The sequence below is a fragment of the Poecile atricapillus genome, chromosome 21, assembly GCF_030490865.1.
Source record: "Poecile atricapillus isolate bPoeAtr1 chromosome 21, bPoeAtr1.hap1, whole genome shotgun sequence".
NCBI lineage: Eukaryota > Metazoa > Chordata > Aves > Passeriformes > Paridae > Poecile > Poecile atricapillus.
Window position 1 is genome coordinate 5,737,125 of NC_081269.1, and position 16,070 is coordinate 5,753,194.

The 16,070-nt window shown below is 47.6% G+C and overlaps 2 protein-coding genes across 4 annotated transcripts; one reads left to right on the top strand and one right to left on the bottom strand.

Annotated features, from left to right (window-relative positions):
* Positions 1–8: 8 nt before the first annotated feature.
* On the top strand, positions 9–6,545 carry SMYD4 (SET and MYND domain containing 4). 2 transcript variants are annotated; one of them, XM_058854245.1, is made up of 10 exons: positions 9–223; positions 899–1,049; positions 1,259–1,348; positions 1,648–2,791; positions 3,539–3,721; positions 4,004–4,170; positions 4,475–4,610; positions 5,058–5,174; positions 5,478–5,601; positions 6,225–6,545. In XM_058854245.1, the coding sequence occupies exons 1-10, from the start codon at positions 93–95 to the stop codon at positions 6,373–6,375; spliced, it is 2,394 nt and encodes a 797-aa protein (XP_058710228.1). In that variant the 5' UTR covers positions 9–92; the 3' UTR covers positions 6,376–6,545. The 2 variants fall into 2 exon arrangements, with proteins under 2 accessions (XP_058710228.1, XP_058710229.1); XM_058854246.1 differs by having other exon boundaries at positions 58–197.
* Positions 6,546–7,012: 467 nt separating this feature from the next.
* Positions 7,013–13,945, bottom strand: SERPINF1 (serpin family F member 1). Of its 2 annotated transcripts, none has more exons than XM_058854252.1 (8): positions 13,774–13,945; positions 11,304–11,389; positions 10,744–10,942; positions 10,511–10,666; positions 9,489–9,692; positions 8,571–8,713; positions 7,767–7,977; positions 7,013–7,421 (listed from the first exon to the last, which is right to left on the bottom strand). In XM_058854252.1, exons 2-8 carry the CDS (start codon positions 11,379–11,381, stop codon positions 7,162–7,164), a joined length of 1,251 nt encoding a protein of 416 aa, XP_058710235.1. In that variant the 5' UTR covers positions 11,382–11,389; positions 13,774–13,945; the 3' UTR covers positions 7,013–7,161. The 2 variants fall into 2 exon arrangements, with proteins under 2 accessions (XP_058710235.1, XP_058710236.1); XM_058854253.1 differs by lacking the exon at positions 13,774–13,945 and adding an exon at positions 11,833–11,904.
* Between the last annotated feature and the right edge of the window lie 2,125 nt (positions 13,946–16,070).

Below are 16,070 nucleotides of genomic sequence, written 5' to 3' on the forward strand. Positions count from 1 at the left end.
CTGTACGGCGGAAGTGTCCCCGTGTTCCGTACAGGGACGCTGATGGGCGCCGCCATGGCGGTGCTGGCGCTGGCGGTGGCGCGGCGGCGGTGATGGCGCTGCCGGTGGCGGAGTGGCAGGGCCGCACCGCCCGGCTCTGGGCCGCCCTGGAGCCGGCGCTGCGGGAGAGGCTGGCGGCGGCTTCGCTTCGCGATGCGGTGCGGCTGGGTTGTGACCTGCTCCGGTGAGCCGCGAGCGGGGCGGGTCCGGCGCAGGGTAGCGAGGGGGAGTGCGGGGCTGGAGCATCTCTCTTAATGCGTGTAAAAAAAGGAGGGGGTGTTAAAGGATGGACTAGGCTCTGCTCGGTGGAACCGAGCAATAGGACACGGGGCAACGGGCAGAAAGTGATGCCGGGGAAATTCCATCTGGATAAAATTCCACCTTTCCACCTGACAGGAGGTTGGAAGTCGGCCTCGCCTCCCAGGCTGCTGGCGATAGGACGTGAAGACATAGACTTAAACTTCACTTGGGAAGGGTTGGGTTGGACATTAGTAAGGATTTCTTCGCAGAAAGGGTGATTAGGGCTGGAATGGGCTGTCCAGGGAGGTGGAGAAGCAAACATTGGACTTGGCATTCAGTGTCATGGTCTGGTTGACAATCTGGGGATCCATCACAGGCTGGACTCGACCTCAGAGGTCTTTTCCAACCTAATGGAGCCTGTGATTCTGTGAATATGAGGAGGAACTTCCCCGTGCAGTGACCACGCACTGGCACAGATTGAGAGTGGGGATATCTCCCTGGAGATATTCCAGAACCCTCTGGACACAATCCTGTGCCACGAGGATCATCCTGTTGGAGCAGGGAGGCTGGAGCAGACAACTCCAAAGTGATTCTGTGGTGCTGGCCCCGTGTCCCACAGGAGCGAGGAGGAGGAGGAGGCAGCCCTGCTGCGGTTGTGCCTGCAGGCACGCACGGACAAGCAGCCGGAGGCCGCAGGCTGGTACCGGGAGCAGGGAAACCGGGAATTCAAGCGGGGCCGGTACCAGGCTGCCCTGAGGCTTTACTCCAAGGTAGGAGAGGATCCCAGGGAAGGGGTCCCACAGCGCCTCACAGCCAAAGGGATCCCCTGAGGGGATCCCCGAGAGAGGATCCCTCATGGTTGAAGGGCTCCTGTGTGGGGCGAGGAGCAGCTCCCGTGAGGGGATCCTGCAGGCCCTGCTGAGCTGAGCGGCTCCTGTGAGGGATGTCCCGAGGCTCAGCCGTTCTCTGGTCTCTGCAGGCAGCATCCCACGAGCTCCCTGGGAGCCCTGAGGTGTCCGTGTGCTTTGCCAACCGCTCGGCCGCCCTCTTCCACCTGGGACACTTTGAGGTAAGTGGGGGCCAGGGCAGCACCCACCCCACAAGGTCCTGGGTGCCCCTGAGGTGTTTCATTGTTACAAGAGACAGCAGTTCAGATGTGCTTCCCAAGCTGTGCTTAAAGCATCCATAACTCAATTTCCTGAAGGGCTCCTACTTTGTTTCCGTGTCAGGATGCATTATTTGGGCAGCAGGTTGGTTATGCACATGGAATTTGCTGATTAACGCACAGAATTCTCCATGTTTTAAGTGGAATGAAAGAGCACGAGCTGGTTTTCAAGCCCACTTTAAAGGCCTTTTCTTTGTTCCTAGGTTTGTTTGGAAGATATTGCCAGGGCTGAAAGCCATGGCTATCCAGACAGGCTGCTGCCCAAGGTCCTGCTGCGGAAAGCTGAGTGTCTGCTGTGCCTGGAGAGGTTACAGGATGCACAGGATATCCTCAGTGTGCTGGAGAGTAAAATTGCTCTAGATGGAGTCATGACTACACACCTGACTCGGCTAAAAAAGTTAAGTCAGCTGAAGGTTAAATTAGGTGAGAAAGAGAGGTGTCCAGAGCCTGCACAAGAAGCACATGGTGGCATTCAAGGGAAGCCAGAGATCTGGGAAGAGAACAACAGAATTTCAGGTGCATCTTCATCTCTGAGCTTGAGTTTTGATGCAGAGAGAGGACGTCACTTGGTGGCCTCCCAAGACATCGTGCCAGGACAGAGCCTGGTGAAAGAGGAGGCCTTTGTGAGTGTGCTGTGCCCCGGGGAGAGCCTTCCTCTGCAGGATGGTGCCACAGCGTGGGACACTCGAGCCACCAACGCAGATCTTTACTGCCACCGCTGTCTGAGGCAGCTCCTGGCCTCAGTGCCTTGTCATGGCTGCAGTTATGCCAAATACTGCAGCCAGGACTGTGCAGACATGGCATGGCAGCGGTACCACAGGACAGAGTGTTCCCTGGGAGCGCTGCTCCTCACACTGGGGGTCTTCTGCCATGTGGCCTTGAGGACTATCCTGCTGGCAGGGTTTGCAGAGGTTAGCAGGCTGGTGGCATGGTCCCACTGTGGGGACAAGAACCTTCAGAACCCTGAGGCAAGATGCAAACCTCTCAGTGAGGCAGCAGATTCAGGAGCTGATAGCAGAAGTATCCCTGGCTGTGGCAGCAATGGTCGGTACCAGAGTTCTTACCAAGCTCTGTTCCACCTTTTGCCTCACACTGAGCAGCACAGCCCTGAGCACAAGTTCCTCTGCACACTCAGTGTGGTAGCTATATGCAAACAGCTGCAAGCAGCTGGCCTGGAGGCTGCTGTGTTGAATCAGGAATCACCTCAGCAGCGGTCCAAAACAAAGACATGTGAAAAAACCTCAGATGAATTGTCCCCAGAGCTGAAGACTGTGGCAGAAGCAATGCTGAGGCACGTGTTGCAGCTGCAGTGTAATGCACAAGCAATCACTGTCATGCAGGAGCTGGGTAAGATGAAACCAAATTAAAACAATTAATAAATTTTGTTGTCACAGAATTGTTGGGGTTGGAAGGGACCTCTGAAGATGATTCAGTCCAAATCCCCTGCCCAGGCTGGGTCACCTGGAGCAGGCAACACAGGAACATGTCCAGGTGGGTTTGGAACATCTCTAGACCTCCCTGGACAGCCTGTTGCAGTGCTCTGCCACCCTCAGTGGTTTTCCTCATGTTGAGGTGGAGCTTCTTGTTTAATTTGTGGCCATTACTCCTCATCCTGGCACCACAGAAAAGAGTCCATCACCATTCTCTGACACCTGTATTTGTATATGTATTGATGAGATCCCTGTCTTCTCCAGACTAACCAAGCTCCCTCAGTCTCTCCTCATAAGAGAGATACCCCAGACCCCTCATCATCTCTGTGGCCTCCACTGGACCCTCTCCAGTAGGACCTCTTTCCTGTCCTGAGGAGCCCAGGACTGTCCTCTTTTTGCCCATTTTCTTGTGTGAAGAGATTGAATTATCAGCTGTAAAAGGCTCCCATTGCAGATAGAAATGACTTGTTTAAAATTTAATGGCCTGTCCCATGCTGGCCTGTTCCTTGGTGCACATGCAGAGCGTGTTTAGCTGTTATTTATTGCAGCAATATACCAGGAACCTTTCTGCTGCTGCCTGCGATCGGTCACGGTGCTCATTGCAGAAATTGTGTGGGTTTGTGAGCATTCAATCTCAACCTGCTTGGTTTTCCTCTGTCTTCAGGGCCTGGAGATGGGGCTGTTGTAGATAAGAAGCCTGTGAGGTTGGCAACAGCTTTCTTCCCTGTCCTCAGCCTCCTGAATCACTCGTGCTGCCCCAATACCAGCGTGTCATTCAGTGGGACAGCTGCCACTGTCAGGGCATCACAGCCAATCTCAAGTGGCCAAGAGGTTTTGCATTGCTATGGTAAGCCCAAAATCTGTGTTTGTCTCAAGGCACAGACATCATTCACCTCTCCTTATCATGCTGATGGCAATTTATATCATAATTCTCATATAATTCTCATCTAATGTTGCCAGAGTCTTTGTTTAGCAGCCTTGATCAACATTTCATCTCTTAAGCCCACCGTTAGATTTTCTGTCTCCAGTTGTGTCCTCCCCAGAATAAAACTAGTCTCAATTGTAACTAAAGTCCATTTATTCTGATGTTAAGAACTTGAGAGATCTCTACCCTTGCCATCCTCTGCAGGGCCTCACTGGTGTAGGATGAGGGTTGCTGAGAGACAGCAGCTTCTCCGTCAGTATTTCTTCAAGTGTCGCTGCCAGGCTTGCCTCGAGGAGTTAGAGTCTGGTGTCAAGAGTGTGGTGTCCATCAGAAATTCATTCTGCTGTCCCACATGCCAGGCCCAAATGCAGGTAATCTCCATAGTTATGATTGTGCAACTTCCTGGGGTGTGTAAGGTTTGGGTCTGGGAGAGCCAAGAGGTGAAGACCTCACTTTGATCCCTGCTCAGAAGCCAAAAGCTCCTGTTGAGTCTAAACAGCATCTCACTGTTTCTCATAAAATCAAATAAGCTGATAACAATTTATGAAAAAATCACTTTGTTTGATTAATGCAACCGAGGAACAATTTAGCATCTCTATAACCCAGAGCCAATGCAGATGGAGGGTAAGCTTTTAGCTGAATGTGAGCTGGAATGATCACAAAGGATTTCTGCAGGGGGAAGAAGACACACTTTGCTGTTCAAACGAAGCTTGTGGAACCTCAGCCAGCAAAGATCACCTGTCTGGCCGTTTACAGGACCTTCAGCAACAAATCAAGAAAGCTTTAGACCTGCTGAGTGTTGGGAAGGCTGGTAAGGCTCAGCTTTGTGCCCTGAGGTCAGGAGCTGAGGAGCCCAGGTCGGGACAGGAACCATGAGATGGCACTGTTGCTCATGCCATTGGGGCACTGTGACATGTGGCCTGGTGTCCCTGGGGACTTCAGCTGTAGATTTTTTATACCCCCTGATCTGGATGTTAATCTAAGTCACATATTCTTCCATAGTAAAGTAATTAAATAAAAAGAAACCAGAGTAACATTGGAGTTGGCCATTCCCAGGTCTTGTTTTCCTGGAGGTAGTTGAGCCAACACTGGGGTAGAATTAGCAGAGGTGCAGATGAAGTCAGTGCTGAATCCTAACCAAACCCCAGTCAGCTGTGTAACATGTAAAGATGAGATTGGATTGATTTTATTTCGTGGATCATGGAAAACTGGAGACTGACCACAGGGTGAATTTTACAACCTTTTTTTCTTTCTATAGATCAGGCTATCAAAATGCTCCTGAAGTGTCAGATAAATGCTGGAACCTTCTTGTCTCCAGAGCATTTGCTGATGGGAGAGCTGGAGGATCATCTGGCACAGGTCTATGCTACTCTTGGTATGGCATTGTCCTCTCACTATCCCGTGTTTCCTGAACTTTGAATTTAACATGACTAGCTTTTTCTTGGACTGGCCCTCTCATTTTCTCCCTAGTTTTCGCAGCAGGGCTCTCAGGAGGACCAAACCTGTGTTCCCAGCAGCCACTGAACAATACTGTGCTCTCATGTTATTTTAGATTCCCTGTCCTGATTCGGTGGACAGAGTTCACCACATTTTGATTAATTCTGTCAGATTCTTTGGGCGGCAGTAGCTCTAGGAAGTATTTATTAATTTCTCATGTTTTGCTTTGTTTTTCCATCAGGGAAGTGGCAGGAAGCAGCCAGACACCTGAAGAAGAGTATTGAGGTTGTGGAAATGCACCATGGGCCATCAAGTGTAGAAGCAGGCCATGAACTTTTCAAGCTGGCACAAATCCTCTTCAATGGGTGAGTTTGGTTTCATCCTCTGTCCCTGCCCTGCACCACTCCTGTGTGTCTGACACAATATCAAGGCACCTTGAGGGTGTCTCACAGGACACAGGGCAGTCTAGCACAGGTACTCTTTTAGGAATCTGTTTCTCTCCTTTGTGCATTTTTCTTCTCCCTGGCTCAATTTATTCGCTGTCCAATTGTTTTATTCTGTCAACTCATCAACCTTGGTGTTTATACCTCAGTTGTATAATGCTGCTGACTTCTTCTCAAAGGAGAGAATGAAATCCTCTTGCTTTATTGGCAAGGAAATTCCCTGACTGCTTCTGAAAATCTCCTCACAACATCTCCCTTTAACCAAATTAATTTTAGCAGAAGCTGCAGTGATGAGGTAGTGGGTTCCTGTATACTCAAAGATAATGTTTTCAGGTTTTGTCCATCTCCTTACCTTTCCATCCCCCTCATCCTCCCTTTGTAGCTGAAGCAGATACAATTTTCCTGCTGCGGGAAGGCAGGGGAGGGTGGGATCTGTGGCCATGAACAGGTTTAGTTTTTTGTTAGGGAGGGCTTAAAAGTTGTGTAAGTCAAGAAGCTGAATTAAGTATTTTGCATGCTCTGTTCTTATTATCTTCCTATTTCAGATTTGCAGTTTCTGAAGCTCTGAGCACGATTCAAAGAGCAGAGGGGATTTTGTCAGTGCACTTTGGTCCTCAGAGCGCTCAGATCCAGGAACTACAAGAGATGAAGGCCTGCCTGTCAGAGCTTCCCAGAAACATCCTTCAGAGGACTTAATTTCCCTGTCAAAGGAAGCTGCAATGTGATCTTTCATCAAAGCTAAGTGTCATGTGCTAAGGTAGTCATGTAGTACAAGCTGGAAAATCATGTGTAACAGCAACTTGAATGAAGCCTTGAAATGCTCTTTAGTGAGCCTGTTGTAAATAAAATGACCAATTCTAACGTGAGAGGTGTGTGTGTGGTATGGTGGGAACAGAGGCTGTTGTATAAGTTCTGCGTGTGGGTTGGAAGCAAATGTTTGAGTTGCTTTTGTGTGAGATGTGACTCTCCCCTGTGTGGTGCCCTGAGCATTATGAACATACAGTCATCCAGAGCACGTTGCCTTCTATTTTTGATACTGTGAGGCACTTTCCTTCTTGCCAGTGTCAGATGGAAATGGTTGGAAGGGGTGAGGTAACATCCTGGGAAGTGGAAACTTAAAGGGGGCACTGCAGGACTTGGAGGGCTCCAGCACAGGTCTGTCAGTGATGAGGGATTCAGAATCAACAACTGGTGTCAGGTTGGAAAACAGGATGGGGAATAATGGAGCATACACCAGATAGTGTTTGCTTTCAGGACACAGAACTGCATTCCTCCTCTGGGGAAACTGGGAGTGTAGGCAGACAACCTTTCAAGGGAGAATACTTGGGCTTGCTGAGATTAATAGCAAAAGCTCTTTTATTGCAGCATGAAGGCGTAAGATTTGCAAGTTGTGTCTTTGTGCAGCAGAGCAGGGAGCCAGTATCCCTCCCAATATCACCCTTTCCATTTGGGCCCTACCATTGCAGATTACTGTGGAGGGATCTAAACACCCCTGGGGTCCAGGATCTTGCCAATGAAGAGGAGGGTTCCAGTGGTATCATCCCTCAGTACGAGAAGGAAAGGCCTGTCCACGTGGTATTCTATGGGGAAGGTCAGACGAGCAGCATCAGCCCCAGGGTTTGGTGTGGATCTTTCCCCATCCTCACTAAGCTCCAGCATTGCTTTGTGTTGCACATGAGATAATCTCAGAGGTTTGGCAGAAATCTTGGAGAAATCAGGTGATGTGAAAAGTGATTGGAGCCCTGGAGAAAAGAGAGAAAGTTCCATTAGCTGAAGGCATGGATTGCAGAAGGAGGAGCAGCTCTGCTAATGTGTGATCCACAAGGGGAGGGAGCTGCTTGGGCAGAGTTTTCTGAGGGAACAGGGAGAAGCAGCTTTCACCTGCTGAGCTTCACCTGCAATCTCAGCAGCACTGTTTGAGCTTGGTGGAGGGATGTGATAAAAAGCTGAGAAGCCCTGGATGAAGGTGATTTGAGATCTCCACAACCATAACTAACAACCCACCAACTTCATATTCTGAGAGCAGGAAGCAACTTGGCCACTGCTTTGAGCCCTGGCAGCCTGCAAAGGGGGTGTGATGCACATACTTGTCTCCTTTAGTGTGCTGCCAAGTGCCTCTTCGTGGTTCAGCTTTAGTTTGGGCAGGCTCAGCACAGCATGGACGGTCTTCAGCTCTTTGTCCACATCGTGGACAAACTCAGAAGTGAGGCTTTCCTCAATCAGAGTCATGTTCTGGGTCACCTTCGTGGGCAGGAAGAACATGGCACTGATTCCCTCTGTCAGGGGCAGCTGGGCAATCTGCAAGGCCAGAAATAAGAGATAAGAAAGGGTCACATCAATAATAGTTTTACCCATTCTGTACCAGGCAGAGGCCTGATTCTCAGGCTGGAATCTCAACCTTTTCAGTGAACATTCTGTCTTTTTCCCTGTTTGCTTTTATCTGACATGATGTTTCCTGACACTTCTGGTTTTTTTCCCCAGGCTATCATCCATCCTTGCTGCACTCTTCCTGGTATGGAAGTGCTCTCTCACCTGCAGCATTGCTTTGGGGAATTCTCACTGGAACACCTTTGAGTTCATGCTCCAGGGAAAGACTGGTTGAAAGAGGTAGAGGTGGAAAAGTTTTGAGAGGTGTGGCCTGCCCTTCTTGCCCAACTTTAAGTCAAGCAATACAGGCTGGTAGGACCTGGGCATAATTTAAATTTTGGATTGCTTGTGACATAGCCTGGGTAGAAGCAGGATACCCTAAGAATCAACACACTGCCTTTCAAAATAGGGATTGCAAAAGTAGCTGATGGGAGGAGCAAGGCTGGAATGGGTTAACAGGTAGGTGTAGCTGAACCTGCTCCTCAGTAGGTTTAGGAGATCTTGGGCAATATTTGCTATCTGACCTTGCAGTTGAGTTCTGAGTCGAAACCATATCTCAGGATGGCTTTGGGGTCTGACATCATGGACACCTTCACAGTTCTGTCCTCGTCCAGGTGGAAATCCTTCAGGGCAGTCTTCTTGGTATCAAACTTGGTTTTCCAAGTCCCTGTTTTATAAGAGAGAAAATGGAGGATTTTCTGGAATAATAACATATGAAACCAGGCTTATGCCTGTGGCTGAATAATCTTGTGCTTTAATATGCAGTATTTGCGCTTTAAGGAGTTGAGGCATAACAGGGATAGAAATAGACTGATTGGAGCTACTGATTTACTGCCATCCTTGGTCCCTCCTTTTCATCTGAGAATTGGCTAAATAGCAAATAAATAATCAAGCCAGTGTATGGGTGGAGTAGCCACTGGGAAGTTGATGTCTACTTATGTAATTACAAAACTATTTTAAAGGGTAACAGTTGTGTCAATGGATATAAAGTACTTCTCTCCCCACCCTTTATTTTGCTGCCTGTCTCTAAGCAATAATTCTCCAGGACACTGGCTTACAGTGTGTTTAAGAACAGCTCTCTAGCATCAAACTGTTCCTTCTACAGTGGTAAGAAGGCTCAGAACACTTCAAGCTGTTCCTTCCCTAAATGGTAATATCCTGTCTCTGATTGGAGTTTTGTGAGCTTAAACTTTCTTCTCTGATTCTTACTGCAAACAGGTCAAGATTCAGCTTCCCAAGAGTAATAATTCCTCCCTCAGGACTATTTTTGTTCAGATAGTGTTCTATATTTTTTCTTCTTTACTAAACATTCTCAAACACTTTCTTCTCACGCTCTCTCCTTGATACCTGTTTGCTTTATTGGAAGTGGGAGCATTCCTCCACATCTCCTCCAACACGTGCTTAATGGACTTTTTCTGTGCCCAAGCACACAACATTCTTACCCTTGAAGAAAGCAGCCCCAGCAAGGAGAATACTGACATCTGTGGGCATGTCCTTCATGAACCTCATAATCCTTCCCTTTGTCTGCTGTCGGACCCAGGTGTTGATTTCTTGGAGGTCCAGCTGGGTGTTGCCACTCAGTGCCCTCGGTCGCATCTTGTAGGACTTCTCCAACTGGCTGTGAAATCCAGGCCTTGCCCTGAGTCCTGGGGAATAAAAACATGGATGCTGCAGCTAGCTCCCCTATCCAAACAATCTCAAGGCAGCAGGTGGCAATCCAAAGCCCAGCAGCAGGTCTCTCATAAAATATCTGTGCCTGTTTGTCTACAGAAACCTGCTTTGAAGAGGAATATCTGAAAGCACATTAAGGAAACTGATCCAAATCCTACAGCCACCCATGCTGGAGCATGGGATAACTCTCTTCTGAAAACTGAAAAAAGGAGATAAGAACTGAAGGCTTGGACACAGCCATTCCTACATCAGCCTTTCTTCTTTCCCCAGCCTGCTTTCTGAGTACAGCTTACTCAACCTATTGGATTCTTGGAACCAGCAGGTTCCAAAAGATAGCTCTTAGCATTCTCAGCAGATGTTTATTGCATGCCAGAAGCAGACATTTCAAATAGCTCTGCAAGGAATTAAACAAAGGAATATGGCTGAGTGTTATCACAAATAGAAAATGTGATCTGTGGTTCCTGGAAGCCAGCAACACCTGCCAGACAGCCTGGAGTGAAGGCAAAATTATCAGCAAGTTTCTTTTAGGTCTTCTGTGAGTTAACTGTTCTGTCACCAATGTCTTTGTGTGCATGTCTGGTCTTTTATTTAAGTGCACACAAACTTTCCAGGCTTTTTCTGGAGCAGTAAGAGCATTCCATGACTTGTCTGCATCCTGGCTCAGCAGAATGTCAGAGCCAGAGCTGTTAGTGCTGTGTTACTCAGTGTGTTTTTATCAATATAGGCACACCAAAATAAGTACTGCCAACAGATTTTTAGGTAAAATTTTATAGAGGGGAAGAAGGACTTTTACTTTTCTCCAGGATGATCCGGGAGGCACTTTTCATGCTCTTCTCTGGCCCAGTCACGCTGCTCAGCAGGTCCTTGTAGGTGTCGTGGACCTCAGCCTTGTTGAGCAGATCATAGAAGAGGGCGCGAGAAATCACATTTTCAGTTCGTTCTCCAGCCCCTGCCAACGACCAGGAAAACATGAGGGAAAGGCTGCCAAGCCAGAGGGTGAGTGTGGAAATGGGGCAAAGAACTCACCAAGTGAGAGACCAGAAAGTGCAGTAGCCAGGCTGAAGGGAGACAGCAGCACGTTGGCCGTGGCTGTCCGGCTGGACTGCTGGCGGTACAGGTCATAGCCAAAGTTGGAGACTGCAGCTGCCAGCTTGTTCACAGGGCTCTTGTAGAATGGATCTTCCTCTTCCTCACCAGCATTTGCTCCATCAGCTGTGGCAGAGTTCTGGCAGGTCCAGGAAGTGCTTTGGTTAGACTTTCAGGAGTGGCAAACACTTCATAGGCAAACAACTACAGATATTCTTCTATGACCTACAGAAATATTGACTTCATCTTAAAGAGAGTGTAGGAACAGTTACTTTAATGCCAAAGGCAGCACTGAGTTTGAAATTTTGCCTCCTGGTCATCCCCTGATGTAACTACTGTGTGTTTATCCAGGTAAAGCAGGAGTTAGGCTCATTATGTTGCTAAATAAAATCCCAGTAATTTAGGAGGGTAGTGCTTAATCCTTCAGTAAGACTCTCTAAAATTAAATTACCTGTTCCACACCTCTTCCCCTTGCTCTCTGCATATGGTGTCTCACTCACCTGCTCAGTAGCTGAATTCTGGGTTCTGCTTGGTACAGTTAAGAGACCCAGGAAAAGGAGAACCACTGGAATCTGCATGCCTGGACCTACAGAGTAAGAATATGACAGAGACAGTTCAAGCAACCAGGTAAATACATCTCTACCACTCTGCACTGTACCTAGCTGTGACAGGAGCTGCAGTGACAAATGCTGCTGCTGCTTGACCTTCCAATTGTGAAACACACACCTGATCTGAGCCAGCTTTCCTTCTCTAGTTGGAAGTATTCAGCCAGACTGGCCCCAGTGACTTTAAAACTGGGCAGGCACATGGTGTGGGTGTGCCTGAGCACAAAAGCAGATGTGTGTGGCCCAAACCACACTGATGCTGGCAATTACTGAGTGCCAAGGTCCAGAAAAGCACCAAATCACTACTTCTGAGTCTTAGGCTTCAAAAAAAATTAAGACTTCATTTATAAAAGGTACCAAATCCATATTGCTGAATGGGGTGGAAGGCAACACTGACTGGTTACTGCTTTAATACACAAATTACCTGCCTCAGGCAGTAGTTTGCTGTTTCTTGTGTCTACATGTACCTGTGTCCATCCTTTGCTTCTTATTTGCAATCTGATGAAGTAAAATAGAAGAGCTTTCTTAAAAGACAATAAGGAGACCTAGAGAAGTGAAAGGCAGTGCTTGGCTTATTCAACATTTTTAATGGAGGTGGGAGAAAAGCACTGAATTCCCCAAAGCTGTTCTTTCTGTAGAATCCATTTTTCATCACTCCAGTACTGGGATGAGTGGCCCTTCCAGACAAATCTGTCTGGTCCAGAGGGCACTGAGTAACCCAGGGCTTTGCTGTGGGTAAACCAGAGCTACTGAAGTGTTCTGTCCCCAAGAACAGACGCCACTGAGGCTGGTCTGAAGCAATGTTTAGATAGATTCCCAGAAATTAAAGGAAGAGAGTTGTATTTAACTAACCCCTGTCATCCTAGGCAACTAGAGAAATCAGAGGAAGAACATGTGTTTCAGATTAACTTCAGCTACAAAGAAAACATGCCTGCTGCTAGAAATACATGTGGTGACAACAGCCCCAGCTCAAGACCCTGTTCAGGCAGAGTGAAAGGCAGTTTGCTGTTGCCCTTCCCTGCCTTTTCTTCTGGAGGGAGCTCTCCCTCAGAGAAAAAAGCATCACACAGGAGGTTTTAAGCTTTCATCTGTGTTCAACACAGAAGTGGTACCCTCTTTCCCCTGTGAGCTTGCATCCTGTAACCTGCTGCCATCCCAGCTGCAGAATAGGTGAGGTTTCTGGTGCAGAAGATGTGGATCAAGAGGATTTACCATCTGGTGTATCTGGTGGTGTGATAGTGGATATGATGCTGGGATTGCTCCCATCATTCCAGAGATTTACAACGAACAGGCACCATGCTGAAAGAGAGGTGCCAGAAGTCCTGCATGAGTCTAAGTCAAAAAGGCCTTAGTGAGGGCTCTGTGAAGATGCCTCTACCAAGCTGCACTCTGCATGCTGAGAGGAAGAGGTTTGGCCCAGTCTAGCTTAGAGCTGAAGCTTTTCCATGGAGCATAACCTTTTCTCTGAAGAAAAAGAAAATAATCTCAACACAACCTCTGCTTCCAGCTCCACTGAGCTCCTGGGAGCATGGGAACAGAGATTGGTTTTGCAGATTGTATTGTTTTTGCCAGTACTGTCACCAGCTTCATATTTCTCAGACTTCGCCAAAAAGCAATTTCCATTTTAAAAAGACAAAGCCTTTTGCGTTTGAATTGGCCTGAACATCTGGATTCTATTTGTATTTCTCTTAGCACACAGCCAGAAATGCAGAGAAAAGAATTTGGTTGGATCGGAGGTGGGATGGTTTCAGGCATGATATTAAAATCTGTGGCTGGCTTGAAGGAGAAGAGAAGGAGCAACAGCGAGTGATGTTACAGTCAAAAGGTGTAGGAAGAAAACCTTGAGAAATGAGCTGAGAAGGAACTTTGTGTCTGGGACTTGTCGATTTGTGAAGGCCTGCAGGTGCAAAGGAAATATTTTACTTTCCACCTACAGTGGAACAAGTCTCTCACATCATTTATAAACACTTCTGACTTGAGGTGCTGTGAAACAAGACCCATGAGTTGAGACTGCTCGCTCCGCTTGTTCCACAGCACCAGCTCCTGGCACATCCTGCAGCCACCAGCTCCAGAGGATTTGACTGTCACACCATCACGGACAATAAACGTGTTCCCAGCTGCAAGGCAGATGCTTGAAAGGCAGAAAACCCACCCCAATTCCCGAGCACAGCTCAGCCCCGGGGGCACAGCTGATGCTGGTGGCTCCCGATCCTTGGCGAGGTCTCTTGGTGGGAATCCCACCTGCAGAAGAACCATTCTTCCCATTTCCCAGATCCTCTGAGAGCTGCCCAGCCTCAGCCCCTGCCCCGTGCTCCCCTGGCCGCTGGCAGTGGCACAGGTGAGCTGTCCCTGAGCTGTCCCTTACCTGGGGCTCCTCTCGGCCGCTGCTGTCGGGGCTCCCAGCGGGTGCGAGTCGAGGACAGTGCGGCTTTGGTGCAGCCACATCTGCTTTTTGCTGCTTCCCCCAGCCCAGCCTTCGGCAGGCTTCAGGTTACAGCTTCCCAGGGCTCTCTTAAAGTGCTCTGCTCCCATTTTCTGCCCCTGCCACCCTCACCCTGAATTGCATTATTTTTTCAACCCTTTTTTTTCCCAAAAACAAATCCCTGTGCTAAGGGCAGCCTGGTGGGTAAAGCACAGGTAGGAAAGGCAAACACTCCCTGCCCTGTTTGAGCAAGTCTTTTATGCCAGCAGTTCTGCCATAGGTCACATCAGGGAATTCCTTCTGTCTCAGAGGTATGGTTAATGCAGTAATGTTTAATGGATTTATAGATTTATGTCCAAGATTTAATGGAGAGACTGTAGAAACAGGATTCTGTTGTTCGAGGCAGTTAAGATGCTGGGAACTGCTTGTATCCAGTGATAGTTAACGAGAAATCATTAACTGGCTCAAAGTTTTTGGCTGAAAAGGAAGAGGCTAGAAAGCCAAGGACTTGTTAAAATAGAAGATGAATTAATAGAATCTTGTAGAAGCTTTCAGAATGATAAATGATACGGAGAAAGGAAAGGGATAGAGGAGTTCCGTTATTGCTTTCCACAGGAGGCTCAAGGGGAGCACCCACCTGTGCACATTTAAATCGAGGGAGTGTATTTTTAAACAAGTATCAAATTGTAAAACTCATTATAACTGAATATTGCAGAAGATGAAAAATAGATTTGAGGGTAAAAAAACCCAAACCAAATTAGTAGAAGAAAGGTCCTCTGAAGGCTACCAATGGCCAGCTGGGCAATACAGCCGGAGAACAGTGAGCTTTCCTTGTCCTTTGCCATTCTTTTCTTTTCCTCAGCCATGGATAGTGGAAGGACCAGGATACTGGGCTAACTGGACACATGGCTAACCAGACCCAGCTGTTTTTCTGTTTGGAAATGCTGGAAAGGCAGTGATGTCAGGGCCCCCAGTCTGGGACATCTCTTTGGGCTTTCTGCCAGCAGGTAAGGAGGAGCTCCTCCCGTGTGAGCACTGAGCTCATCCAGTCCCTCAGCAAAGGGGAAAAGATGTGCCCAGGGATGCATTAGCTGCTGGTTTTGCAAGCCAGGAAAGCAGATCAGGTATGCCCTGTGATTAGTCAGTGCTTTAAAGGCAGCCCCTCCTAACAACAGGGGTAGCAGCTCTGCTTTCGGCTGCTTCTCAGCTTGCTCTGTGTGAAATCATCTGCAGAGAAAAGATTGTACTTGTTAGTCTTCCATTCTCAACCCAGGAATGGGTGTGTTGGCTGTAGAGATGTTTTCTGGTGGTTTTCATGTCTTTGTGATACCTTGTTTGTGGTGTTAAAATGCCCTTTATGGAGGGACCAGTAGAGAAGTTTTTATGTCTTGTCTCTGTCTTCAAATGAAAATTCCATCTGTTTAAATACAGGTTTGGTTTTAAAACCATTTAAATCAGAGTGGTAGTTTCATAGAATGTTTTTGCAGACCAAAGCCAGCTTTATTCCTGTAGGTGAAGGGTATCCCTGAAATGGTGCATTAGACCCATCTAACAAAATCAGTTTTGTTAAATCAATACAAGCATTTTCCGGTTGTTGTGGTTAGGTTTCGGCATGCTCTCTGACAGGGTTCACCTCTGCTGTGGAAGTAGTGGTGATATGAATTTGCTCTAGGTAAGGAAAAAAGTACATCTAATATTAAAGAAACTGGGACTTATTTGATATTCTGAGCCAGTGGTGCAGATGGATAGAGCAGACACCCTGTGCTAGTCATGTCTTTTCAGAATACAGCTCCGTCAAAATGAAAGCTTTAGCAATGCAAAGTGGAAACTCCTGAGCAGAAACATTAATATTACTTTGCATTTTACAAACTGCCTCTTCTGGAAAGTCAGTGGAGTGAAAAAGAGTCTTATGGTTGGTGTAACTGATAATTTGTTGAGCGAAGTACAGTCGTGGAGGGCTGCTGTACTGTCAAATAAGATGAAATTAATAGTTTGACAAGAATAGCTTGGAGGAGGAGTGATGGCAGCAAGACAGAAAATAGGAAATAAGAACCAAGCTGTTCAGGAAACTGAGAACAAGGGAAAAAACTTTATAAAAGCGGGAGCTGGAGGGCAGAGGCGTGAAAAGGAAAAGTTGAACTTCAAATTTTGAAGTGGTTGCAGTGCAACAGGGTGGCATTTAGGGAGGTTACAGTAGCCAAAGAAGACTTACCTAAGGCATGGAATGGTATTTCTGAATG